The sequence below is a fragment of the Orycteropus afer genome, unplaced genomic scaffold (assembly GCF_000298275.1).
Source record: "Orycteropus afer afer isolate SDZICR_OR568_19922 unplaced genomic scaffold, OryAfe1.0 scaffold00008, whole genome shotgun sequence".
NCBI classification, from domain to species: Eukaryota; Metazoa; Chordata; class Mammalia; order Tubulidentata; family Orycteropodidae; genus Orycteropus; species Orycteropus afer.
In genome coordinates, this window is record NW_006921595.1 from 14,196,455 (window position 1) to 14,224,025 (window position 27,571).

At 41.4% G+C, this 27,571-nt stretch overlaps 1 protein-coding gene across 1 annotated transcript in view; it reads left to right on the forward strand.

The window, feature by feature from the left end:
• Nucleotides 1-154: 154 nt before the first annotated feature.
• The window catches only part of RAPGEF5 (Rap guanine nucleotide exchange factor 5), a 379,123-nt gene continuing 351,706 nt past the window's right edge, over nucleotides 155-27,571 (forward strand). The window contains exon 1 of the mRNA XM_042781600.1: nucleotides 155-391. Within this exon, the coding sequence (XP_042637534.1) occupies nucleotides 155-391 (237 nt within the window). The remainder of the gene's footprint in view (nucleotides 392-27,571) is intronic.

Genomic DNA, 27,571 nt, shown 5'->3' on the forward strand with positions numbered 1-27,571 from the left:
GGGGGACGCGGCGCGCGCCAATGGGCAGCGGCTGGCAGCGCGCCCCGCGCCCAAGCCGCAGTCGCGCCCTCTTCCCTGCCTGGCGAAGCCGCGGACGACGCGCGGAGGCGAGCGCCGCAGAAAGGAGCCCAGGCGCGGCAGCCGCCAACAGGGCATGAGGATGGCCGTGGGCTCGGTCAAGATGCAGCCGCCGTGCGAGAGCCCGGCCCTGGCCGCGGCGGTGGCAGTGACGGCGGCTGACGGCACCCTGCGCCGCAGCCCCAGCGCCCGCGAGCAGGAGCGAGAGCGCGAGCAGCAGCCAGCTCCGCTGCGGCCGCGGCTGAAGGACCTACCGGCGCTGCTGCGGAGCGGGCTCACGTTGCGGAGGAAGCGGAGCGCCGCTGGGGGCCGGGTAAGTGCCCGGCTCGGCCCAAGTGGGCATGGGCGGCGCGCACGTGGAGCTCGGGCGGATGCCCTGGCCGTCCGCGCCCACCCTTCCGGACGGCTGGTGGGGGCGAGTGGAAGTTGGGGAGGAGGTGGAAGGTGCGCTGTGCCGCCGGAGTCTCCTGGAGAAGGGCCTGGGACTGCAGGGTGGTGGGGTGCCCCCTGTGAGCGACGGTTTCCCCTCCCCCAGACGCAGCTGACTTAACCCCCAGGCACCTGGGTTGAGGCTGCCGGACCGTGGGCATCGCCGGAAAAAGGGTTGTTTGCCTCTTCTCTGAGGGGAAGCTGCAGGTGTCAGGTGCCTAACAGTCAGCTAGCCCTGCCCCGACGGAAAGCTTCGGGCCACACGAGTGGGATCCCAGGTGCACGGGACATGGGACTTGTGTGCTTGTTTGAGGCGTCCCATTACAACAGCTGGGATTCGGGCTGGCTCTGGCCGCCACCACGTCCAAGGAAGAGACCCAGCAGTTCGAAGTTCCTCTGCGAACTCTAAGCTCCAGGGTTCGGACATTGCCAGCATTACTCGGTGACGCCCCCTTGAGCGGGTGTACGCCCTCAAGAACCTTAAGTATTGACTTCCTGATGGTGTGTTCAGACACGATTTCCTGGTGAAGGAGTGTCCCTCGTGGGGTTCTAAGTGCATCTAATGCCTTGAGCAGGTCAGACGTGTTTTGTATGTTAAGCGAGAATGGTCTGCTGTCTGTCTACTGGCATCTTTCACAAGCCACTAAGCTGGCCAGCCAGGGCCTTAGGCCACCGGGCTGACTTACTCAGATTTCCCTGCTCACTTGGGCTTTGGGTCAGCTTCGATGGATTCTACTTAGTTTTTTTTTTTTTCCTTATTCGTCATCATTAATCGGTCTTTACTGAGAAGTTGCAACAATGTAAATTTTGTGGCTGCGGTTTTTAAAATGAAGCCTTTGTTGTCTGCCTTAAAAGACCTCACCAGGGCGGCTAACAGTTCTTACAAAGATGGGTTTGTGGAAACTTGAGGATGAGGGAGGAACACTTGAGTTGATGTGGCTTCCGTTGAGTAGGGAAGGGTCAGAATTGATGTAGGTGTTTCACTTTGGGCTGTGTTGGAGGAGCCCTGATGGCGCAGTGGTTAACCGCTGAGCTGCTAACAGGCAGTTGAGATCCACCAGCTGTTCCGGGAAAGAGGTGTGACATTCTGCTTCCTTGGGAACCCTATGAGGGCAGTTCTACTCTGTCCTATAGGGTCGCTGTGAGTCGGAATCAAATTGATGGTCGTTGGTTTTGGTTTACACTGTGTTCTTCCTTTCATGGGCTTTTTCCTTTCCACGTAGGCATGACTGTGGGTGGCTCACCTCAGAAGGATGTTCTGAGGGATTGTTGTTGGTTGCTATTGAGTCAGTTCTGACTCAAGGCAATCTCGTGTGCAGAGTAAACTGTTCCATAGGCTTCTCCTGAGGTTCCACTGGTTGGGTTGGAACCATCAACCTCTTGGCTAGTAGTTGAATGCTTAACCATTTGCACTACCCAGGGACTCAGTTCTGAGGATTAGCTGGGGGTAATTGGACATTCTTAAGTTCGGTGACCAGAGGAGCATTGAAATTGCCCACAAGTTAACCTTCACGTGTGGCATTCAGTGTTGCCAGCAAAGAATGCAAGGGAATGTGCCCCAAAGATGTAATGGCTAAGTAAACACAAGCACCAGAGTTATACACTTTGCAGGAATCTAGGGAAAAGTAGGTCAAATCGTGTTCCTATTATCCTTGACAGTTACTTTTTCATGGCACAGAATACTGAAGACATGAGGGCAGCTAAGCAATCTGTGACAAGAATTGCTGAGGATTTCTGTATAAATAGATCTGTAGTGTTCATCTGCATAGAGGCTTGTGTTTCTTGATGCCTGGGATGCTGTTTGTGCTTTGCCAACATACATATTTACTTTTATCTTTTTAATTATTCTGATTGTGGTTACCTAACATAATGTCTACTTTATTAACTCTTCTTTGAATCTACTACTGTATTGCTTTTCTTTGGGACATTCCTTACACATTCAATAATCGCTGGCTATGTTGTTGTTGGGTGCCATCGAGTCGTCTCCAGCTCATAGCAACCTTATGTACAACAGAATGAAACACTGCCCAGTTCTGTGCCAGCCTCACGATCCCTAACCTGAGCCCATCATCGCAGCCACCATGTCAGTCCATCTTGTTGAGGGCCTTCCCCTCTTTCATTGATCCTCCACTTTACCAAGCATGACATCCTTCTCCAGAGAATGGGCCCTTCTGACAACATGACCAAAGTAGGTGAGATGAAGTCTGGCCATTCTCGCTTCCAAGGAGAATGTCGGCTGTACTTCTTCCAGGACAGATTTGTTAGTTCTTTTGGCAGTATATCTTCATTATTCTTTACCAACACCACAACTCAAAAACATCAACTGTCCTTCAGTCTTCCTTATTCATTGTCCAGCATGGCCATGGCCATTATTATTTTTTAATTGGGGAAGGGGAGTTAATTGTCAAATATTCTAATGTTGGAAACCCATTATTCTCCACTATTTCTATTCCTCCTTCCATTTGGAGGAGCCCTGGTAGCGTAGTGCCTAAAGCACTTGACTGCTAACCAGAAGACTGGCGGTTCAAACCCACCAGCCACTCCTCGAAAGAAAGAGGGGGCAATCTACTTCAGTAGTGATACTGCCTCGGAAAACCAAGGAGGGGTCGCTATGAGTCGGGTCCGACTCGATGGCCACATAACAACAACAACAACCACCTTCCATTTGGAATGGCTTTTGTGATTTTGAAGCTTTTCTGGATGGAAAGGGTTAGAAAGGGGAAGAGAGAGAAAAACAGGTGATGTATGTATGAGATAGGTTGGTGACTTGTGAGCCTTTGGGATTGTCTGATGAGCTTGGGTAGGGCAGTGATGCTGATGCAAACAAATTATGGCTTAGATCCTTTTACACCCCTTCAGATTTGTGTCAGAAGGGTTGTACTCCCAGATTATAGCTGAGTTGTTATAGGGCTGTTAGTATAAATTGATTATCATGGTTGATAGATAAGCATCTCAGTGCATTAATCTTTGTTTTTAAGTTTTTTTTTTTTTTTTAACTTTTGGAGATTGAGAGAATAATAAAATAAACTACCATGCTTCATCAGTTATCAACAGTTTGTCAAACTTGTTTCATTTATTTCTCTCTGCTCCACTTCGTTTGTGGGGTGGGGTATTTTAAAGCAAAATCCTAAACATTGTATCATCTCATTCATAAATGTTTCAGTTTACATCTTTGATAAGGACTTTTAAAGAATACATAACTTCTATGTCTTTAATACACCTAAAAATATTAACAATAATTCCTTAATATAATTACCATACTCAAATTTTCTCAAAAATGCCTTTTTTATATTATTATTCTGATATATTAGAACCATGAACTAAAACAAAGCACAAACATTACATTTGGTTGTTAGGTTTTTTAAGCATATTTTATAACAGTCCTACCTCCCTTTTTTTTTCATGCCATTGATTTGCTGGAGAGAATCTACTAGCATAGTAGACTGTCCTGCTTTCTGGGCCAATTCCTTACTTGTGGTGTCCTTTAATATGTTCCTCTATTCCCCGTATTTCCCATAATCTGGTAGTTAAAGCTTGAGGCTTTAGAATCAGTTTCAAAGGCTAGCATGCTTGTAGGTGGTGCTGTGAAAAACCTATTGTGTTACATAATGAGACAGTGTCTGAAATTCTTTCTTTCTGAGATGTTAAGATTGATTAGTGGGTTCAGGTATTGTCAATTTACTTTTGTTTCACCTAATGATTTTAGCATTATGTATAGTTACAACCAGGAGCCCTGGTGGTACACTGGTCAAAGCACTTGGCTGCTAACCAAAAGGTTGATGCTTCAAACCCACCAGCTGCTCTGAGGGAGGACGCTGTGGCAGTCTGCTTCCGTATAAAGATTTACAGCCTTGGAAATGCCTTGGGGCAGTTCTGCCCTGGCCTATAGGGTCATTATGGGTTGGAATTGAATCAATGGTAGTGGGTTTGGTTTTGGATTATAGTTGTAACCTAGATCCATTCATCAGAAGTTACAGAATGGTAAATACATCTTGCATTCATCCATTGGGATTCTGTTTGTAAAGAACTTTGCTTTATCAAACATTTGGGTCCCTTGAAAGATTGTGCTGGAAAGACAGGGAAAGAGCTTGATTTTTTTTCCCTCTTAGCAGTTTTCAAAGTAATGATTTGGTGCCCTAGTAACCTCCAAAGGTGACCAACATAATAACTCACAAACCAAAAAAACCAAACTCACTGTCGCTGAGTTGGTTTGGGCTCATAGCAACCCCTCCTTGGGTTTCCAAAGTAGTATCTCTACAGAAGTAGATTGCCCAGTCTTCCTCCCGAGGAGTGACTGGTGAGTTTGAACCACCAGCCTTCTGGTTAGCAGTCAGATTCCTTAGGCACTATGCCACAGAGCTCCATAATAACTCATTGGGTCTTTATTTCAGTACATGACAGGGAATATTCTTTTCGATGCTTGGTTTGTCCTTTCTCCTGTATATGGCCCCAGTAATCTTTGATAGCTTTCTAGCTTTTTTTTGTGTTCTAAAGTCATCTTGTTCATTTCCTGCTTCAGACCTGAAATCAGCCATCTTTTCCAATGAGCAGTATTTCTTTTTACAGAAAAAAATCTTCCTTTTCCTCAACATTCATCTCTCTTAGTGGCCGCACTATTTTTATCTTAATTTTTTTTTTTAATCCTTCTCACTAGGCTGACATTTTCTCCTTAATCAAATAGCTGGTAACTACATTCCCTCTTTCTATATATTCTGTCAAAGTGTTGGAACTGACTTATTTTGAGCTTGGCTGCTGGGATCTTTTCTGCAGTGCTCTGCCACCGTCATTATCTCCTTGAAATGTTTCATTTACGGCATCCAGAATGATTCACCAATTGTGCCAAACTGACTGTTCACCAAAGTCCTCCAGTAGTTCTCTGCCTTTGGATTAGACATCAGAAAGGTGGCTGTCTTCTATCCCCTGACCTCCTTTCTTTGACCACCCTTTACTCACTCAGTAGCCCTCTGGCAGGTGCTCTTTAAAGCTGAGAAACTGGGAGGAACAGTTGATGGCTGTCTGAATGAGCTACTCTTACTTTCATTTAGTCTCTTTCTCCTCTTTTTTCCTCCCAAACAGTAACAGGATAACCCTTTCCCTTTGTCAAAGCTGGAGTGCTTTAGATGTGACTTAATACCTTCCCACCTCTGCCAGAAAATTGACTTTGTTGACTGAGAAACAGGTACTCTCCCAGTTACACCAAACCAAACCAAACTCACTGCTGTCGAGTCGGATCCAACTCATAGCAACCCCTCCTTGGGTTTCTGAGGCAGTATCACTACGGAAGTAGATTGCCCAACCTTCCTTCTGAGGAATGGCTGGTGGGTTTGAACTGCTAGCCTTATGGTTAGCAGTCAAATACCTTAGGCACTATGCTACCAGAGCTCCCCCAGTTATACCAGTATGCCTAATTTATAGTCAATTATAGTAGACAAATCATGTATTTTTTCTATGTATTTAGAAATCACCATTGATTTAACTTAAAGTAAAATCAATGACTAATATCTCATAGCACTTATGTATATGCTTTGCATGTTCTGAGCACTTTATGTATGTATATTATCTCATTTAACCCTCGCGACAAATCTGTGAGTTTGATTATTATCCACATTTTAAGGATGTGGAAACTGTAATATATATAATTTGCCTAAGATCACAGAGATGGTCAGAGTGTAGGGGAGGAAGGTTTGAAACTAGGCAGAATGGTTTCAGAGTCCATGCTCTGAATATATCTAGTTGTCTTCAAATGCATTGAGGACAAAGGGCCTGTTTACTCTAAACTACTGTAGCCTTTTAATGCCTAATGATACTATATATACTACCTTATCACCCTGAGAATGGTCAATAAATGCTGTTGCCAGACTTTACCTATCTTTCATTTGCATACACACAGGCTTGTGATAGACCTGTGGGAGGAGTGTGTTACAGGTACAGGTGTATTTATTAAAATTAAAAATAGCATTCATTGTATTGTAAGGAAGAATAGCCCAGGCCCATCTTAATTAAGGCCAATCCAAAAAGCTCATGAATTAGATGATAAAGGCCATTAAGGAAGGCATGCATTTTCCTGGGAAGGTGAGTCAGATCAGATACGAAGAACACGTTACAATCTTATTTGAGAAACATTGACTTCACTGCCACTGATTGCTGGCAGATGACCAATATATGCAATGGCAGATTAATTTTTTAAGAAAAAGGTGTCCTAACATGTAGTGTCTAAGTACTGTTACCATAACAAAATAGTTTGAGAGAAGAGTGTTTCACACCCTTAAATTGACTACAGAAGTAGATTGTCCCATCTTCCTTCTGAGGAATGGCTGGTGGGCTTGAACTGCCAGCCTTCTGGTTAGCAGTCAAGTGTCTTTAGGCACTATGCTACCAGAGCTCCTAATTGGTAACTAGTGTAGTTAAAAATAGATGGAAAAGATTGGAGATAAAGGAGCTAAGCCACTAATAATGACTTTGGGTACTTGTGATTTTTTTTTTTTCCCCTCAATATTGCATAATAGCTCATTGGGAATACTGATAAAAATTCTGGAAGTTGTTTGTGAGAAGTTACAAGGTTATGTGTAAAGGCAAATAGTTAAAGTCAATTACTTAATTTTTTTGTGGTATCATTCATAATACATGTGGAAAAGGAAAAGTCTCTGGAGACCATTGTAGATACTGGCACATATTTATCAGATTCAAACCTTAATAACCAAAACCAAACCCACTGCCATCAAGTGGATTCCAACTCACAGTGACTCACACTGGGTCTCTAAGGCAGTAAATCTTTATGGAGGTAGCTTGTCCATCTTCCTTCTACAGCCACCAGCTTTCTGGTTAGCAGTCAAATGCTTTAGGCACGGCACCACCAGAGTGCCTTTTAAAACCTCATTATAGAGGGATTTTTTTTTTTTTTAACTTTGGATGTTTATTGCTAAATTACATGCATGTTTTTAAAAAATATGTATTTTGTTTACTGTTGGTAGCAATATACACAACTAAACTATCAGTGCGACAATAAACCAAAACCAAACCATACCCACTGCCATCAAGTCAATTCTGATTTATAACAACCCCCACTGGGTTTTCAAGGAGTTAAATCTTTATGGAAGTAGATTGCCCAGTCTTGCTTCCAAACACAACAATAAACACAACTAAATATTGATTCACAATTTCTACCTGAACACCTCAATAACATTAGTTACATACTTCACATCTATCTCTACCTGTTGTTTTGTCACTATTGATTTAGGCTATCTGTCCCTTAAAGTTTTCAGTTGCAGATTAATGTCAATTTACATTCATATAGATAATTCTTTGTAAGAGTACTATGCTTGAAGCAAACATTCTTTATTAATTGGGCTAAAGTGTTAATTCATTTAACAGTGGCTTCATGGAGTAGTTTTGGTTTGAGGTTTAGAGATTATTTCCAGGCCTTAGGTTCAGGGTTTTCCCAAATCTCAATGGATCCATTAAATCTGGTTTCCATATATGTTTGATGTAATGTTTCATGCTTTTCCTCTTTTTGTGCAGGAGCCAGCCAAAGCTGGGCACCATCTATTTCTTCTGGTCTCATGGAGATGGAACTGCTAGAGACTTTTTAGAGAAAGGATATTAGTATTTTTTACACATATAAGGAGCTCTGGTAGCATAGTGGCTAAAGCACTTGACTGCTAACCAGAAGGCTGGCGGTTCAAAACCCACCAGCCACTTCTCGGAAGGAAGGTTGGGCAATCCTACTCCGTAGTGATACTGCCTCAGAAACCCAAGGAGGGGTTGCTATGAGTCAGGGCCGACTCACAGCGACCCCTCCTTGGGTTTCCGAGGCAGTATCACTATGGAAGTAGATTGCCCCATCTTCCTTCCAAGGAATAGCTGGTGGGTTTGAACTGCCAGCCATCTGGTTAGCAGTCAAGTGCCTTAGCCACTATGCTACCAGAGCTCCTATAATTAATATAGGTGTATTGAAACAATGAATCCACAAAACAATTTGGCTCATTTTCTTCCAGTGTCTTCAGTAATGGTTTCCAGCATCAGTTTTTAATTATCCACAAGGAGCATTTGGATATCACTGGAGCAGCTATCCATTAGCTCCCAGTAATATCAGCCATTGTACAAGAAATGGGAAGGTTTGGAATGACTCATCCCAGAAGCCATTGTTTTCTCAGGAGCTTTAGCTATTCACTAGTTCCATATTACAAATCTCCTTGGAGATTTACAAAGCAAGTAAGTTCCTTTTCTGGCTTGTGTGGAAGAACTAGAAGAAGAGAATTGGTTTTCTTTGACAGGTATATGTACTTTTGACTTCTTAACATGAAGCAAGTCACAATCAGAAACTTAAAACCTGTTTACAATTTAATAAAATCATACATATACAAATGTCTTTCAATGAAATTAAATTTTTGTTTATTTACCTTTAAATGGGGTGGGATTACCTTAAGTGGATGACTCTTTCAACCCCAGGCCTTTTTAAGAATTAAAATACAATATTCCAGAAAAATGGACATGCAGACCTAATTTAATTTTGCATCTCATTTCAGTGGGCTTGTGGAGGTTCTGAAGCCTGGGCTACCACAGATCCCTGGTTAAAAAGCCCTCCTCTAACCTGCCTGCAAAAGCAGTGCCATGGTTTTACTTTGAGGAAGAGGAAGACATAGGTGCATGGCAGGTACAGACAACAAAGATGAACCCATTTGTACATATAGTACTGCTTTGTCAGTGATGGCAGTTATTGATCTATGGGTGGATAGATGGGTAGACAGGCTGAATGATAAGGTATGTCTGTGCAGGGGGGAGTGTGCCCATGACCATGTACAGGGTTGGCAGACATTGTTTCTACAATTGTATTTGTATGCTGTGTAAGAATTTCTAGGTATATAGTAGAGCTGATAAGGGACAAGGTTGTAGTCATTTCTTGACCACCCTGCTACCCAGAGGGAGCGAGTTGTTGGACCTGTGGGCTTGTGACCATAGTCTTGGGGGGGGGGCATCAAGCTCAATTGGCATAACATACTACACAAAAACATTGTTCCACATCCTACTTTGGTGAGTAGCCACTGAGATCTTAAAAGCTTGCAAGTGGCCACCTAGATGCAATGATGGGTCGGTCTCTCCTAGTCCAGAGCAAAGAAGAATGAAGAAAATCAAATACACATGGAAACAATTAGTCTAAGGGACTTGTACACCATGTGATCCTCAGCCTATAGTACTATGAGACTAGAAGAACTAGATGGTGCCCAGCTACCAATGTCAACTACTTGGAAGGGGATCTATGTAGGAGATCCTGGATAGAGTGGGAAAACAATGTGGAACAAAACTCAAACTGTTGGTTTGATAGAGCCTAGTGGAACCCCTGAGACTATGGCCCCTAGCTGCCCCTTCAGGTCTGGAGTTGAACTCACTCTTGTGGCTTCCAGCCAAACAAAAGACAGACATATGAGCTGAACATATTAGGTAGATACATTAGGTAGATACACTGCTTGGAGAGAGCAATCATGGGAGAATAAAAGGGTTGTGTATGCAAAGGGAAACAGCTGGCGGCGGGGCAGGAGTGCATGGTAGGGAAGGACAAAGGGAGAAGAGGTGGCTATGGGGAGAAAGTGGGACAAGAGCTGTTGCATTGTGGGAGATAACAGTCAATGTCATGAGACAAATTGTATGTGAACTGCTTCCACCCAAATCCAATAAAGTTTAAAAAAAAAAACAAACCAAAAAACAGTGTCATGGTTTTATAATTATTTTATCTTCCTTTCCTGTAAAAATTTAACATAGTACCGAGTACTCATTCAGTCATTAGAAAATATTGATCAGTCTCTTGAATTAGAAATTGTTTGCCTCTGAATGAATCCTGGTAGGTGGTGGAGGTGATAATGATTATTATAAGTATTTTTATTTAAATTATCCTTACATCACATCATGTTGGAGTTGTTTGAAGACCTTTAAGAATATTAACTCATTTAATCTTCATAACAACTTTATGTGGTAGATCCTCTTAGCATCATTTTTTTCCAAAAAAGAAAAAAAAAAAAAGGGTTCCAAGAAGTTAAATGCATTGCCTAAGATCACTCAGTAAGTGGAGGAACAAAAATTTCAACCTAGAAAGTTCCAAAGCTTACACTGTAACTTCTGCTATACACTCTCTCTCTATAAAATAACTAGCATATTTCGTTGGTTATAGTCTCTTGTTTCCTTTTTCTGTTTTAATACTTGAAAACAGGTGTATTTCACGTTGATGTGATCATTTAATGGAGTACTTTTTTTTTCATTGTAAAACTGTTATTAAATTGGTGGTATGTCTTAAAATTATTTTTGTCTTAGAATTAAGGAGGCTTGGTAAACTATGTTTCAGTTTTTAAATGTAGCTATATAGTTTATAGAAGTATCAAAGTAAATGACAGCTTTAAAATTGTGAATACAAACAAAATCCTTATCTATTTATATGTGAGAAATATGAATTAATATTGTATTAATAATTGGTATGAACATTGAAAATGCTTAGAAAATTCAAATGTCAGGTGAGAATAAATTTAGTTTTTCCACAAAAGGCATAAATAATATTAGAATAATATTGAAAGCGGAACAAATAAAAACTCTCAAGTGAAATAAAGTTTATATGGATTATTTTCAGTTTCCTAACAGATTTTTTTATTCATTTAAAAAATCAAAACCAAACCCGCTGTCACAGCGTTGATTCTGACTCATAGTGACCCTATGGGACAGAGTAGAATTGCCCCATGGGGTTTCCAGGGTTATAAATCTTTATGCAGAAGCAGATGGCCTTCTCTTTGTCCCACGGAGCTGGTGGTAGTTTCGAACTGCCGACCTTTTGGTTAGCAGCCAAATGCTCTAACCAGTATGTCAAAAAGAGCTCTTCTTTTTTCATTTAAGAAAGTAAAATTTTAAAGTTAAGCTTCCCATATGACATTCTTACTTTCTGAAACTGAGAACATAACCAGTGATGATAGATTTAGAGCACCATAAGGAGCTCTGGTGGTGTAGTGGTTAAGGCATTTGGCTACTAACTGAAAGGACAGTGGTTCAAACCCATCTGCTACCCCATGGGAGAAAGATGTCTGCTTCCATAAATATTTATAGCATTGGAAACCCAGTGGGGGTCACTATGAGCTGGAGTCGACTTGATTGCAATGAGTTTGGTTTTTGGTTTTTGAGTCACCATAATTTAGTGAGTTGGCAGATGTTACCTTCTGTGGCTCAGTTTATCTTTTCTTTTGTATTTTATCTGCTTTGTTCTTGGGGCACTGACTTCTCTGCTTTACAGTGCTTTTCTTTTTTCTTTTTGCACTCCTTGTGTAATTTGTGGAAAAGCATAACTCAAGATTTCTAATAAGGCAGAAGAAACCTTTAAAGTTGAAAAATCCCAAAAACAGAGCTTCTGCCTTTTCTCTGTCTTCCTGTAACTTTTTCTAACTGGTCTAGCAACTTAAACTCCAGCCCCATTGGTGGTTTTGCTATTGAGGTGAATTTAACCTTGTCCAATCATTTACTTGTAGCTGTTATAGGTGTGCATGCAAATACTTGTGGTAGTCTAATACTCCTTTGTTACTGATGGTAAATTTGTTTTACTCTCTACTGTTACCATTGAGGAAGTGAACAGCTTATCACTTCTGCTTGATCTAACACTCTTAAGTGTTGACTATAATGAACAAACACTACAAATGGTTCACCCAGCATATTGTGCTGTGAATTTATATATAGGTACAAAATCTTCTTTTATAAGTATATACAGAGAGGTGGGGGAGATATGTGATGGTAAACTTTAGAAATTGGGGAAAGCATGATGCCTATTTCAATCCATTTTCATAGAATCTGGCCATGGTATAGTAGAGAATATATTTTCCACGAGTCTGTCAGTTAATGGCTGTGTAAGTCAAATAACTTCTCTGAGTCTCTCTGTCAAGAATGAAATGCCAAAGTTCTATCATGGGAAATAGGGGTGGAATAGATCTTTTTTTCCTCCCTCCCATTTATTGTTCTTTGTCTCACCGAGATCAGATCAGTGATTTTTCTACATTGAGATACCAACTCCACCTGTAGACCACCATCAGGTATATCTTGTAGTTGGTTGCTGCCCAGTTGATCCTGACTCACGCTGACCCCATGTGTGCAGAGTAGAATGGCTTCATTAGGTTTTCAAGGATGTGACCTTACAGAAGCAGATTGCCATGCCTTTCTTCTGGAGCACCTCTGGATGGGTTCGAACTGCCAACTTTCTGGCTTGTAGTTGGCACTGAACTGTTTGCACCACCCAAGGACTCATAGATACATCTTACCGAAACCTATTGCCTTTGAGCTAATTCTGACTCATAGCAACCCTATAGGAAAGAGTAGAACTGCTCCATAGGGGTTCTAAGGTTTTAATCTTTAGGAAAGCAGACTGCCAAATCTTTCTCTCATAGGGCAGCTGGTGGCTTCAAACTAGTGACCTTTTGGTTAGCACTCAAGTGCTTAACCACTGTACCACCAGGGTTTCTAAGGCATATCTTAGGCAAATGGGAAGATGTGTCTTTAATATTCTTTACATCTCTAGTTCTGGTGATCGTGTGGGAGGATAATGCGTTAGCAAAGGGCACATTTGAAGATGCAAGAGGAATCTGATTAAATCAAGACTCTGTTATATCAAAAAGAGTAGAACATATCTAGAGATCTGTTTCTAGAATATTAAATGATTTGTTTGGCTGCAAGCAGAATTCAGGGAGGGATGTCAGAAGAGAATTTAGTGATCACTACCCTTTGTATCTGTGGAAGATCTTACCAGGTGTCTTATCTTCTTTTGGATAAGAGGTTTGTTGCTATTCTTGTTATCAATGAAAGCTGTTTCTGAGTCTCAGATTAGCATCAATATTTTTTTTTTCCTCTACTATTTCAAGTTTATTACAAGTCTTCAAAGAGTACCATTGAAGCATTCAAATTTCCCACTGTTCATGGTATTGTTGTTATTGTTATTTGCCATCGAGTCGGCCCCGACTCATAGCGACCCCTCCTTGGATTTCTGAGGCAGTATCACTACAGAAGTAGGAATGCCCAACCTTCCTTTCAAGGAGTGGCTGGTGGGTTTGAACCGCCAGCCTTCTGGTTAGCAGTCAAGTGCCTTAGGCACTATGCTACCAGAGCTCCTGTTCATGGTATATAACTCCTTTAAACAGCTTCCTAGTTGTATTCTAATATAATTTTCAATATCTCAAATGAAGGTAGAGTTTAAAAAAGCCAGCTAATTCAGTTTATAGGTACTTGGGCATTTACTCTATCATTTACATATGCTTTACATTTACAGAATGCTTTTGCATATGTTCTTATTTTACTGTCCATAACTCTGAAATAAGGTATTCCTTTCTTTTACGACTCAGAAGAAAGTTAGTGAGCTTTTCTGTATGTTACAACCCCACCATCTGTGAAAGGAAAGTAGTCCCTATTTCATGGGTGATGAGTTAATACATGCAGTGTTCTTAGGAAAAAGCTCACTGCCGTGGAGTTGATTCCAACTCATAGTGAGCCCCATTGGGTTTCTAAGGCTGTAAATCTTTACAGAAGCAGACTGCCTCATCTTTCTTCCATGAGGACAGAGGTAGTTACATAGAAATGTCTCAAGAAGCATGATTCCTGCCGTTGTCATTGCCATCATTACCATCACCATAATCTTCATTATTATTGCCTGAAGTTTAGGCTCTGAGAAACTGCAAGGTCAATGCCTTTGAAGAGTTGGAAAGTATCTTACTGATTATGTTGGTAGAAATTAAAGAAACTGCAGCTTAAAAATTGGTATCTTGGTAAAGGTCTTAGTGAGGAAGTTGTTGTTGTTGTTATGTGCCATCGAGTCGGCCCCGACTCATAGCGACCCCTCCTTGGGTTTCCGAGGCAGTATCACTACGGAAGTAGGATTGCCCAACCTTCCTTCCGAGGAATGGCTGGTGGGTTTGAACCACCAGCCCTCTGGTTAGCAGTCAAGTGCATTAGCCACTATGCTACCAGAGCTCCTAGTAGAGAGAGTCAAATTCTCCTTCAGCTGTCCTTTATTCAGTCCCAGGGTCTCTAATAGGTTATCTCTGGACTCTTATTCTGCCCTAGGCTATAAATGATGAGGCCTACAGAAGGGCTTCTCAAACTTCAGCACACATTAGAATTCCTGGAGGACTTGTTAAAACAGATTCCAGGTCCCTGATCTTAGAGATTCAGATTCAGTAACCCATGGATGAGGCCTAAGAATCTTCTGTCAAGTTCCCAGATGATGCTACTTCTGCTGGTCCATGCATCACATTTAATAGCACTGGTCTAAATGGCCTGCAGGAAGCCCTGTTGGCACAGTGGTTAAGTGTTAGGCTACTGAACACTGTCTGCTAACAGAAAGGTCAGCAGTTCAAACCTACCAGCCACTCTGCAGGAGAAAGATGTGGCAGTCTGCTTCTGTAAAGATTACAACCTCACAAACTTTATGGGGCAGTTCTGCTATATCCTGTAGGGTTACCGTGAGTTAGAGTTGACTCAGTGGGTATGGGAAAGGGCCTGAGGAGGCTGTGAGTGGCACAGATAATTACGGCATTCAGCTGCTAATCGAAGGGTTGGAGGTTTGATTTCACCCAGAGGCACCTTAGAAGAAAGGCCTGGGGGAATCTACTTACCAAAAATCAGCCACAGCAACTGGTTAAAGGGCCTGCAAGATTTGGTAACCTTCATCAGAAAAGAGTTGCAGCCAAGAGTCTTTCTGATAGGATTCTGTTTACCACCTCCAAGATGAAGGTCAAACTAAGGTGAGAGACCGGGACTACCAAAACTTTGAATTACTAATACTGTAAACACTCCCATTTTGAAGTTTACATGGTGACTGGCAGTAAAGCAGACTGATGGGCACCATAGCAGTGGTGCTAATTATTCTGTTTTCTATCTCATCCACCCTACTCCCTGCTCAGTCTTCATCTGTATACAAGAGCCCAAGGAAGAGCATTGTTGGAAAGAGTGCCACTAGAAGATGTAGCCTTGGGAGAAGAGCCGCCATGGATGGAGTGGGCATTGTCAGGGATTAAATAAAGCAGGGAAGCTGGCCTGTTCCCTGAAGTTTGAGTGGAGGTAGGAGGGAAAGGAGTGCAAAGAAAGGGACGTCACATTTTAAGTGATGCTGAGTATAAATCACAGAAGGTCCTGAGAGGTCCCTGGACTTCTGGCTAAGAAGCTCTGACTGTGCTAGAGGTAGCCTGATTGCCATTCTTGCTTCATGCATACACTTTGATAGCTAGGGTTCAGAGTCTGAGAAGCCAAGGAATTTACATTCTTTCTCTACAGTTCTCTGACAGTTGTTTTCCCCTGCATTTTTCCCCAGACTCCCTTAGCATCACTAGTCTATACACAAGAGTTATGAAACCTTTATATGGTACTTTGATCTTACTAAATTTTGTCATAATATATTGAATGTGTTCTGAAATGCCTGACAAAACTACATTCACAAAGTAACAAATAGTTGAATGGAATAATTACACTTTTCACTCCTTTGCCCATGGGTTCCAGTGATAGGCGTGTCAAAGAGATGAAAACATTTTTCATGAGTCTGGTGCTCTGCCAAATCATCTTGTTTAGTAATTTTGCCATGAACCAGGACCACAGCACATACTCAAATGAATTCTGTGTGTTTATTTGTTCATGTCATGCCCATGTTGAAACTAATTCATAGCTTTTATAAATAATTTGGTGGTCATAATGGTTGGGTAACAACATTTGAATAACTGGTCTTAATAAATGAAAAGTTTAGAGACAAAATAGGACCTCAATCTCAAATTTTCCATTGCTTCAGTTCTTTTAGAAGAATATAAGTTCTCTATAAGGAAAAATTAACTCTGAAACTTTTTCTCTCTCTCTGGATTTTTATATATTTATGTGAGGGAAAGCAAGATTAGTCACCTCATGTTACTCCATGTGGCACAGATTTCAAGCATTTGAGTCCTTTCTTTTTTTGTCTGTTTTCCCCTTTTTCTGGTCATTTAGTCAATAAATTTGGTTGCTGGGTACCCAGAGAAGATATACCACTGAAAATACAGAAGAGTGGAGCCCAAACATGCCAGGAAGAAGATGGAGCCTTCCTAGATGAAGACTTTCTAGAAGTGGGAATACTTGAGCTGAGTGTCAGTTAGTGGGAGCTGAGAAGAGGGATGAGGATTGGGCTTCTGTGACCCTAGTGGGAAAGTCTATGCCATGTTCAGGGAAAAGGAAGAGCTCAGTGTGGAGTTGGGTGTGGGGTCAGGACTGCTCTTGCTAATCCATCTTGTTGATAGGAGCTCTGGTAACATAGTGGCTAAAGCACTTGACTGCTAACCAGAAGGCTGGCGGTTCAAACCCACCAGCCACTCCTCGGAAGGAAGGTTGGGCAATCCTCCTTCCATAGTGATACTGCCTCGGAAACCCAAGGAGGGGTCGCTATGAGTCGGGGCCGACTTGATGGCACATAACAACAACAACAACAACAAGCGTGAAAGTTGTCCCTCTCCTGTTTTTGTTGTTAATGTGCTGTCGAGTCAGACCTGACTCATAACGACCCCTCCTTGGGTTTCTGAGGTGGTATCACTATGGAAGTAGATTGCCCAACAACCTTCCTCTCCTCCTAGGTGTGCCCTTTCTGTTAGGAGACTCAGGTTCACTTTCTGTTCTTAGTACCTTTTTCCCCAGTTTGGCCCAAGAAATCTCAGATTTGCCTTTCTCCTGGATTTTACACACTCATTTCCTTACTCCTCTTGAAATGAACTGTCCATCTTCATATGGCGTTTGATTTCCTTTGGCTTTGCCATTTCCATTTTCTTGCTGTCTTTCTTCCCCCAACTTTTTACCCATAAACCTTTTCTGGTGGGCCATTTTCCCAGCACCTCTTCTCTGAATCAGCTTTTACTAATATTTGTTCTCATTGCTTCTCAGCTAAGTATTCCTCCCTCTTTCTTTCTTTTTGTCTTTCTCTCCCTCTCTCTTTTTCCCTCTTCTTCCCTGCCTCCCTCCCTTTCTTTCTTTTAATTAAACAAAAGTCAAAACCAAACTCTAACTCACTGCCATCAAGTCATTTCTGACTCATAGTGACCCCTCCTTGGGTTTCCAAGGCGGTAACTCTATGGAAGTACATTGGCCAACCTTCCTTCAGAGGAGTGGCTAGTAGGTTTGAACCACCCCTTCTGATTAGCAGTCAAATGCCTTAGGCATTACACCACCACAGTCCAATTTCTTCATCCTTGCACCAGTCTTTCAATTTACCTGTCCCCAGTTTAGGGCCCTATTTTATATGGAAGGAGATGCTAGAAACCTTTTTCCAGGAGTTTGGAAGTTTAAACTTGCCTTTGCATGTTACAGGTAAACCAAAAAAAAAAAAAAAAAATCACTGCTGTCAAGTTGGAGCTGACTCATAGCAACCCTTCCTTGGGTTTCCGAGGCAGTATCACTATGGAAGTAGACTGCCCAGTCTCCCTTCTGAGGAGTGGCTGGGGGGTTTGAACCACCAGCCTTCTGGTTAGTAGTCAAATGCCTTAGGCACTGTGCCACCAGAGCGCCTGTGTTACAGAAAATCATGCTAATAATAATAATAATAATAAAATAACAAGTATTGGTGAGAATGTGGAGAGATTGGAACCCTTATTCATTGTTGTTGGAACTGTAAAATGGTACAACCACTCTAGAAAATAATATGATGCGTCCTCAAAAAAAAAAAAAAAAAGTAGAAATAGAGCTTCCCCATGATCCAGCCTCCCACTCTTAGAATATACCCTAGAGACCTAAAAGTAGTGACATGAACAGATACATGTACTCTTATTTATGTTCATTGCAGCTTTCTTCACAGTAGCAAAACAAATGGAAAAAAACCTAAGTGCTCTTCTCAGTGGATGAATGGATAAGCAAAATGTGAGACATACATACACTAGAGTACTACACAGCTGTAAAGAGTCCACAAAACATGGATGGACCGTGAAAGCATAATGCCAAGTGAAATAAGTCAAGCACAAAGACAAATAATGCATAATCCCTCTTTTATAAGAAGGTAAGAATAGACATATATAAAGAGACCAAGTCAGTGGTGGTTATTGAGGTAGGAGGAAGGGACAGCATGTTTTAGATCATAAATACTTGTTATTTTTGGTACTGGGAAAAGTAACACTGAATGTGGGTGTAGTGAACACAGCATGACCAAAGTAAATGATGCCACTGAGAAGTGCTCATGAGAAAAGGATGCCTGTATCAAAGAATTTGACAGACAGTTGGCCCTCCATATCCATGGGTTCTACATTTGTGGATTCAGCCTATCTCAGATCAGAAATATTTTGGGGGAAATAAGGAATTAAGTGGTCAAAGCAATCCCTCAAAAGCTAAGAGGGAGCTTAAAGTGCTATTTACATAGCGTTGACATTGTATTAGGTATTATAAGTAATATAGGTAAGTAATATAGAGATGATTTAAAGTATATGAGAGGGTGGGAGCTCTGGTGGCATAGTGCCTAAGGCATTTGACTGCTAAGCAGAAGGCTGGCGGTTCAAACCCACCAGCCACTCCCTGGAGGAAGATGGGCAATCTACTTCTGTAGTGATACCACCTCGGAAACCCAAGGTTGCTATGAATCAGATCCAACTCGATGGCATTGAGTTTGGTTTGGTTTGGTGTAGGTTACATGCAAATACTGCATGATTTTATAGAAGAGACTTGAGCATCTATGGATTTTGCTATTTGCAGGGTCCTGGAACCAGTCCCTTGTGGATACCAGTTCTATCTAAGATGACAACAGCTTCAACAAAAAACAAAAAATGAGTTAGGATCACATAAGGATGGGTATAGGCATATGCACATATGGGTAGGTGCAGGTAGGGAAACTAGAATACTTTCATACACGTGAGGAGAAATATTTATATGTACGTGTAAATACAGATATGTATAGGCAGGCACATATGTTCATTGAAGACATGACTACAGATACTCCTCAGACATAACCAAACATATTCCAGGATTGATTTTCTGAGTTTGAAGGCTTAGGACGCTAGTCTCATAGGACAACTCAATCAATTGGCATAATAGAGCTCACAAAATTCATGTTCTGCATCCTAGTGAAGTGAGTAGCATTTGGGGTCTTAAAAGCTTATGAGAGACCACCTGAGATACAACTATTGGTGTCTCAGGAGCAAAGGAGTAAGCATGTAACAAAAATCACAAAGAAGAAACAAGTCTACTAGTTGATAGCCTACAGGAGTCACAACCTCAACTACTCTAAGACCAGAAGAACTAGATGGTGCCTGCTTCCACCACTGACTGTTCTGAATGAGGACACAATAGTGATCCTGGTTAGAATGGAAGAAAAATGCAGAACAAAACTCAAATTTGTAAAAATGGTCAGACTAACTCACCCATCTGGGATCAGAGGACTCCCCAACATCAACTTTTAATAGGAAAGCAAAGTGACACACAAAATAAAGGGTATTACTTATTAGATTGGTGCACTACTTAAAAAAATAATAAACACTTGTATGATTTAAAAAAAAACCAAATAGGAGGTCTGGTAGCATAGTGCCTAAGGCACTTGACTGCTAACCAGAAGGCTGGCAGTTCAAACCCACCAGCCAATCCTCAGAAGGAAGATGGGCAGTCTACTTCTGTAGTGATACCGCCTTAGAAACCCAACAAGAGGTTGCTATGAGTCATGTCCGACTCAACAGCACATAACGACAGCAACATGTTTTCAAAAGGTCAGCATTTAATCCAAAGCAAAGATGAGAAGACAAAGGGACAGGGGAACTAGAGTACTGGAAATGGAACAACGAGAGCACAATTAGTGAGAATGTTGACACAATGTGAAAACTAATGTCAGTGTTTGGAAACTGTCAGGGTAGTCTAATTTTCTGTGTAACCTTTCTCCAAAAACACAATAAAATATTATTAAAACAATAAATAAAAGAGATAATCATGTTAGGGGAGCTCTGGTGGCATAGTGCCTAAGGCATTTAAGTGCTAACCAGTGGGCTCGTGGTTCAAACCCACTAGCCTCTCCTCTTTGGAAGGAAGATGGGGCAGTCTACTTCTGTGGAGATACTGCCTCAGATACTGCCAAGGAGGGGTCGCTGTGAGTTGGGGCTGACTCAACGGCAATGAGTTTGGTTTTTTTTTATTTAAACATGTTAAGACTTGCAGAAATACCCTGGTCCAACAGCTTTAGGGCATATAAGCTCTCCCCTTACTTTTCCCCTCCAAGAGAAGAAGGCTTTAGTAACTACTGTCTGGTGGTGTAGTGTCTAAGGCATCTGACTTGTGGTGGTTAAGTTTGTGTGTCAACTTGGCTGGGCCTGGTTGAGTGTCTGGGCAGCTGAATGTAGTTATTCCCCATGGTGAGATTGGTAATTAACTCCATTATGGAATCTATTGGAGCAGCTGAGTAGCTGCTTTGAGTATATGGTCTGCTTCCCATATATAAGAAACAACTTTGAGAATGGTCTCTAGCTTATGGCACGCTTGAACCCTGCATGTAGCTGAGTTGTTGTTCAGTAGCCTGCCATGCTCTGACAATCTTGGGACTTTCAGTGGACTTGAATCATGCCAGCAGCAGAGTGAAGAAAAGCCTCCAGCTTCAGTGGGACAGGAGTAAGAGGCAGAGCTGAAGCCCAAGACTGAGGGCTTTCACCTAGGCCCTAGAGCCTGGCACTTTGAACTCGGACTTAAAGCCTTCAAACTGTAAAAGCATAAACTCCTGTTTCTTCAAGCCATCCCATTTGTGGTATATCCTTGTCAGAGCGGCACTAGGTAACCAAAACATCCTCCAAACTGTAAGAGAATAAACTCTTGTTTCTTCAAGCCATCCCATTTGTGGTGTATTCTTGTCAGAGTGGCACAGGGTAACCAGACATGACTGCTAACCAGAAGGTTGGCGGTTCAAACCCACCAGCTACTCTGAGGAAGGAAGACTGGGCAATCTACTTCTGTAAAGATTTCCCACCTTGGAAACCCAAAGGGGATCGCTATGAGTTGGAATCAACTCGATGGAAGTGAGTTGTTTTTTTTTTTTTTAAATCTAACTAAGGTTGGGCAATCTACTTCTGTAGTGATACCGCCTTGGAAACCCAAGGAGGGGTTGCTTTGAAGTCTTTGAAGTCGGGTCTGACTGGACGGCACATAACAACAACAACTGGTCCACCTTAGGGGATAGAGAAGTTTACAAATGTATTGATTGCTGATGCGCATTACATTTTCAAAGCAACCTGCTTTCATTAGGGAGTTCTGCTTTTGTCAAAGGCTGCATGTAAGAAGGCATTGCTCTGGTCAGAAGACTGAAATTCAAAACCAGGTTTATTTTTTAATGACTATAATAAAAGTAGAAACTTTTTTTTTTTTTTTTTTTTTAAAGCAGTTAGCTTTTGGAAACAAAAGGAAAGTTGTCATTAGTTAGATGCCCTCAAATCAGGTCAGTCTCATAGCGACCCTGTCAAGTCAGGTCAGACTCATAGCTACCCTGTGTACAACAGAACGAAACACTGCCTGGTCCTGCTCTATCCTCACAATCCGTTCGTTCTATGCTTGAGCCCATCATTACAGCAACTGTGTCAAACCATCTTATTGAAGATCTTCACCATTTTCGCTGACCCTCAACTTTACCAAGCATGACATCCTTCTCCAGGGCATGGTCCCTTCTGACAACATGAGTAGGTGAGATGAAGTCTGGCCATTCTCACTTTTAAGGAATATTTTGACTGTACTTCTTGCAGGACAGATTTGTTTGTTCTTCTGGCAATCTGTGGTGGTGTCAGTATTCTTCACCAGCACCACAATTCAAAGGCATCAACTCTTCTTTGGGCTTCTTTATTCATTGTCCAGCTTTCACATGCATGTGAGGTGATTGCCTACTGGTTCTGTTGTAGTATTTTCATTTTTTTATGTTGCGGTATAATCCATTCCGAAGACTGTAGTCTTTGATTTTCATTAGCAAGTGCTTTGCTTCAAGTCGTCTTCACTTCAGCAAGCAAGGTTGTATTATCTGCATATTGCAGGTTGTTAAGCAGTCTTCTTTCAATCCTCATGCTGCATTCTTCTTCATATAGTCCAGCTTCTCAGATTATTTGCTCAGCATACAAATTGAATGAGTATGGTGAAAGGATACAACTCTGATACATATCCCTCCTCATTTTAAACCATGCAGTATCTCCTTGTCCTGTTCGAACAGCAGCTTCTTGGTCTATGTACAGGTTCCTAATGAGCACAATTAAGTGTTCTCAAGGTCCCATTATTTGCAGTGCTATCCATAATTTGTTATGATCCACACTGTTGAATGCCTTTGCTTAGTCAATAAAGCACATCTTTCTGGTATTCTCTGCATTCAGCCAAGATCCATCTGACATCAGCTGTGATACCCCTCGTTCCACATCCTTTTCTGAATCCAGTTTGAATTTCTGGAAGTTCTCTGTCAGTATACTGCTGTAACCACTTTTGAATTATCTTCAGCAAAATTTTACTTGTATGTGATACTAATGATGTTTGATACTTTCCATACTCTCTTGCAATGGGCACAAATATCTGACTCTCCCATTGAATTGGCCAGGTAGCTATCTTCTAGATTTCTTGGCATAAATAAGTAAGCACCTCTAGTGCTGCATCCGTTTGTTGAAACATCTCAGTGGATGTTCTAGCAATTCCTGGAGCCTTGTTTTTTGCCAATTCCTTCAGTGCAGCTTGAACTTCTTCCTTCAATACCATTGGTTCTTGATCATATGCTACCTCTTGAAATATTTGAAAATAAATTCTTTTTGGTAAGGTGACTCTGTGTATTCCTTCCATCTTCTTTTAATGCTTCCTGTATCATTCAATATTTTGCCCATAGAATCCTTCAATAAGGCGAAGTAGAGAGGACTAACATCTTTGTTTTCCTTTCAAAAGTTTGTTTTGTGTACTTACTATCTAATGAACCATATGTCAGTCAGGATAGTCTAGGTTTTGTTGCAGTAACAAAAACCACCAAAATCTTAGCAGCTTAGCACAGAAGTTTATTTCTTGCTCAGAAAACAACCATTTTGCATGTGAGTACTCTCAGGGTTGGGTTGCTGACCTCCATGTGGTGGCTCTGCTTCTTGACACATCTCTCCCAATGACCACAGCATGGGAAGAATGGACAGTTGCACACAGTTTTAATGCTTCTGGCTGAAGTGGCTTTTGCTCACATGTCATTGGCCAAAGCAGCTAACATTGCTTCACTAATTTCAAGACTCTGGGGAAAGTCATCATTCCAGGAGCTTCAAAGGAGAGAAGAAGTACAAATATTTGTAGTACAGGCATTAGTGGAGCTGAGAATACAGAAATGAATGAAAGCACACTTCCCATCTTCAAGGAACTCAAAGTCCAGTGGGAGAGATAAACATGTTAATAGTGTTGTAATGTAGTTTTACAAACTTATACAAAATACACAGTATGATAACTGCTATGACAGAGCAGAAAATACCCTGGAACCACAAAGGAGGAGAATCTACCTCCCGTATGCTCGAAGGAGTGAGGAAAACTTCAGAGGAGAGGTAACATGAGAGCTTGGGTTTGTCTGTTTGCCAGCTTTAGAGTATACATTCCCTTGGTAAGAGTGGTATCTGATTTGATTTTATGTGCTGCATAACATCTAAACTAATAATTTGGGATATAGCTCTTAGAAAAAAGTTTACCTGTTCTTTGAGGCCTCAAAAAAAGAAAGAAAGAAGCTATCTGTCAGTGATAGAACAGATCTACTTGTTCAAATGAAACACAACACACAAGTATCCTTTTAATGAAGGCTTGCTAAAAATACTTCTAGTGAACGATTGTGCTACTGACAGTTCTTTGATTGCAAAAATTAAACTTGCTGTTACAGTTTGAAAAGAACAAAGCTAAATGTAAAATAACAATCAAGGTTAGTTATTAGGCAACAAAGATTGCATATAACATACTTTGATTTGCCAAGAGATTTTGACATATATTACATTAGATATAAATGAGAGTGGTATGTTAACATTGCAGAGAAGTTGCTTGATAGACAAGGCAGTTTTCCTCTTAGCTCTAATAAAGCCGTATTCTTTGTCTCATCTTTTGAGTGCACTGGCTTCCTTGCTGGTCCTCCATCACACATGGTCCCACCCTAGGACCTATACATTTTTTCATTTTGTCTGAAACAGTCTGTCTTCAGGTACTCACCAGGATCTTTCTTTTGAGGCCTAAAAAAAAAAAAAAATTTGCTCAGAGGCCACTCTTTCAGTGAGAAAGTCTGACTAACCTATTTAAGATTGTGATCCCTACCTGCTTCCCCCATGTTCTAGTCTACCTTCTAGTATAAATAATACAGTAATTAATTCTTACCTTATTTGTTTTGCTTATCGTCAGTCTTCCCCACTGGAATGAAGGCCAGGATTACTGTCTCTTTCATAACTCCCCATGCAGTTAGACCAATGCCTGGAGCAGAGTAGGTGCTCAGTAAATACGCGTTGAACAAATAAGCTGTGTTTTGTTCCCCCCATAAGAGTTCCTCTAAATTTCACATGAAGTTGTATACTTACATATATTTTCCTTCTGTGAAACCTCACCACTTTTCATTCAATACCTATGAAATAAAGTGGTGTCAGAGGTTCTCTAACTTTACAAAGGGGGAGGATAATCAGCATAAACCCGAAGCTTAATACTGTGAGGTAGAGTTCAGACATACATCCGCTTTCCAGCTTTTTGCCTATTCTGACACCAGCAGTCCCTCTCACAGCACTCTCTACTTCTCTACTATGTGCAGTAATTTTAGACCATACTCATGATTATGGGATTTGTTAGGGAGGTAACAGGTTAGAACTCAGGATCAGGATGAACTTGGAAGTAATAGGAGCAACTCGGGATACAGTTCATCAATCAAGATAGCTTCCAACTCTCAACTCTTGTCTGTCATGCCTACCACCAGCCCTTGCTCTCAGCCTCTGTCCTGCTTGGGTCTGGACTCTGCCCTGCTTGGGCAAGTGTTACAGCTCTTTAGCTCTGCTGGTAAGTGCCCAGAGGAACCCTCCTCTGCCAGGAAGCCTCCTGCCCGAAGGTGCTCAGCGCTCTCATTCTATGGGGAACCAAATCCACTGCAGCTGCTTCACACCATGGGCTGGGAAGCCCACTTCTGCCTCATGCTGGTCTCTTGGTTCTTGCTGTCTAGCACCATCTCCAGTGTTACAGCTCTTTCTATCTTCTGGGTCTAGGAGGTTCTAAGTATAGGAAACTCTGGTCCAAAGGATGCACTCTGCTCCTGGCTCCTCTGTTTGATGGTAGTAAGGTCCCCCCTTAACCTATGGGATTGGCTCTTTTTAAGCCTAGCAGGATGGCAAAACTGACCAATCCCTTTGGTCGGCCATAGGCACCCTATTTGCGTAGTCCCATTCATCTGGTCATTTTGTGGGACTTATAAGACCACAGCCAGAAAGGCCATATAGAAAGAGAAACCCATTGCCATGCAATTTATAACAGTTTGTCAAATGCTCTGCCTTAGGAGAGCAAGACTAAGAGGTCTGTTTAGAGCTCATAGTCTAGAAAGCAAACATTTCTGATTCTTATTGTAATATTTAATTAAAATTGGCAAATATTTGCGTGCCTACTATGTGTAGACATTGAATAGAATTCCTGACTTTCTGGAAGCTTATTTATTTTGAGTGTGATATGCCAGAACTTAAGCTCTGTCTCTTAACGTCATGAACTTTCATGGAACACTTCTTCCCTGATGTTGCTTCATGGCGTGAGTTTTTATGTGGTACAGTACAGTGGCTGCTTCTCTACCACAAGATATGTGAAACAGGTGTTCATGTGCTTGGCCATCCCAGGGTTATATCGAATCCCCAGTGAAGAATGGTGGAGGTGTTTTCCCCATAAGAATTCTACTGTTCACTCAAGTCACAATAAAAAGTTTAAAAAAAGAAAAAAACAATTCCACTAACCTGTGTGTGAAGTGGTTTTTTTTTTTTTTTTTTTTTTTTTTTAAATGAAGTTGTTCTTCACCTCTCTTTTGCTTCTATTCTGGAAATGTATTACAGAAAATAGATTGTTTTAGAGACAGAATAGGTGCACAATATGGTTAAGTGCTGGAATACTAAGTGAAAGTTGGAGGTCCATGCCCACCCAAAGGCATCTTGGAAGTAAGGCCTAGCAATTCTGTTTCTGAAAAGTCACAGCCTTGAAAATCCTGTGGAGGAGTTCTACTCTGCACACATGGTGTTACCATGAGTCAGAATTAATTCAACGGTGACTAACAGTAACAACAGGTTGTTTTAGAACACCAAACTGATTTAATTTGAAAAATTTATTAATTTTGGTACTTTTACTAGTAAAGCAATTCTTGTGGCTGATACCAACTAGTTAAATAGCATGTCTTGATGGTTTAGTTGAAAACAGCTAATTTAGACAGTATATGCTATGGGGGGTCAGAAAGGAGTTGAAGCTTGAGTACCAGGATTTAGGAGAACTACCTGGTAGAGGCAATATTTGAGGGCAAGACTTATCTAGTCGGTAAGACTGAGAGGTAGAGAAGAGAGTAGACTAAGTCAAGGTCAAAGGGAGCATGGCATGCAGTAGGGACAGTGAAGATTGGTTCTAGTTGGGGCAGGAGCGTGAAGTGATTGGATCACTACATTGAGAGATGGTAAGTGACTTTGAGTTTGTCCTTGTTTCAGTGTGGTCAGCAATGTAGAACCTCAATAGAAAGCCTGAATACTATAGAGGTTGCCAGACTTTGTAGTTCATGCCTTAGTAAAATTTTGAAAAACACATTGGGAACCAATATATGACTCTAGACTTCATAAAATTTTGGGGGGGAAAATAAATAACTCAGTAGCCCTCATCATTTCATTACAGAGTGATATTTTAGCACTAAAGTAGAAAGAGCCCAAACCCAGAAAAAAAATGACTGCTCTTCATAATTAAATGAATTGTATAATTAAGTCAATTTACTTTTATAAAAAAACTTACTACATTGTCTTCATTCTTGTTGTGCCTCATATTGGCATTTGGGAACCACTTTATACAATAGCAATATGGGATTGGGGGCAGAATAGGGATGAGACTGTATGTGGACATGATCTAACAAAGGTGGCAGTCAACATCTGTTGACAAT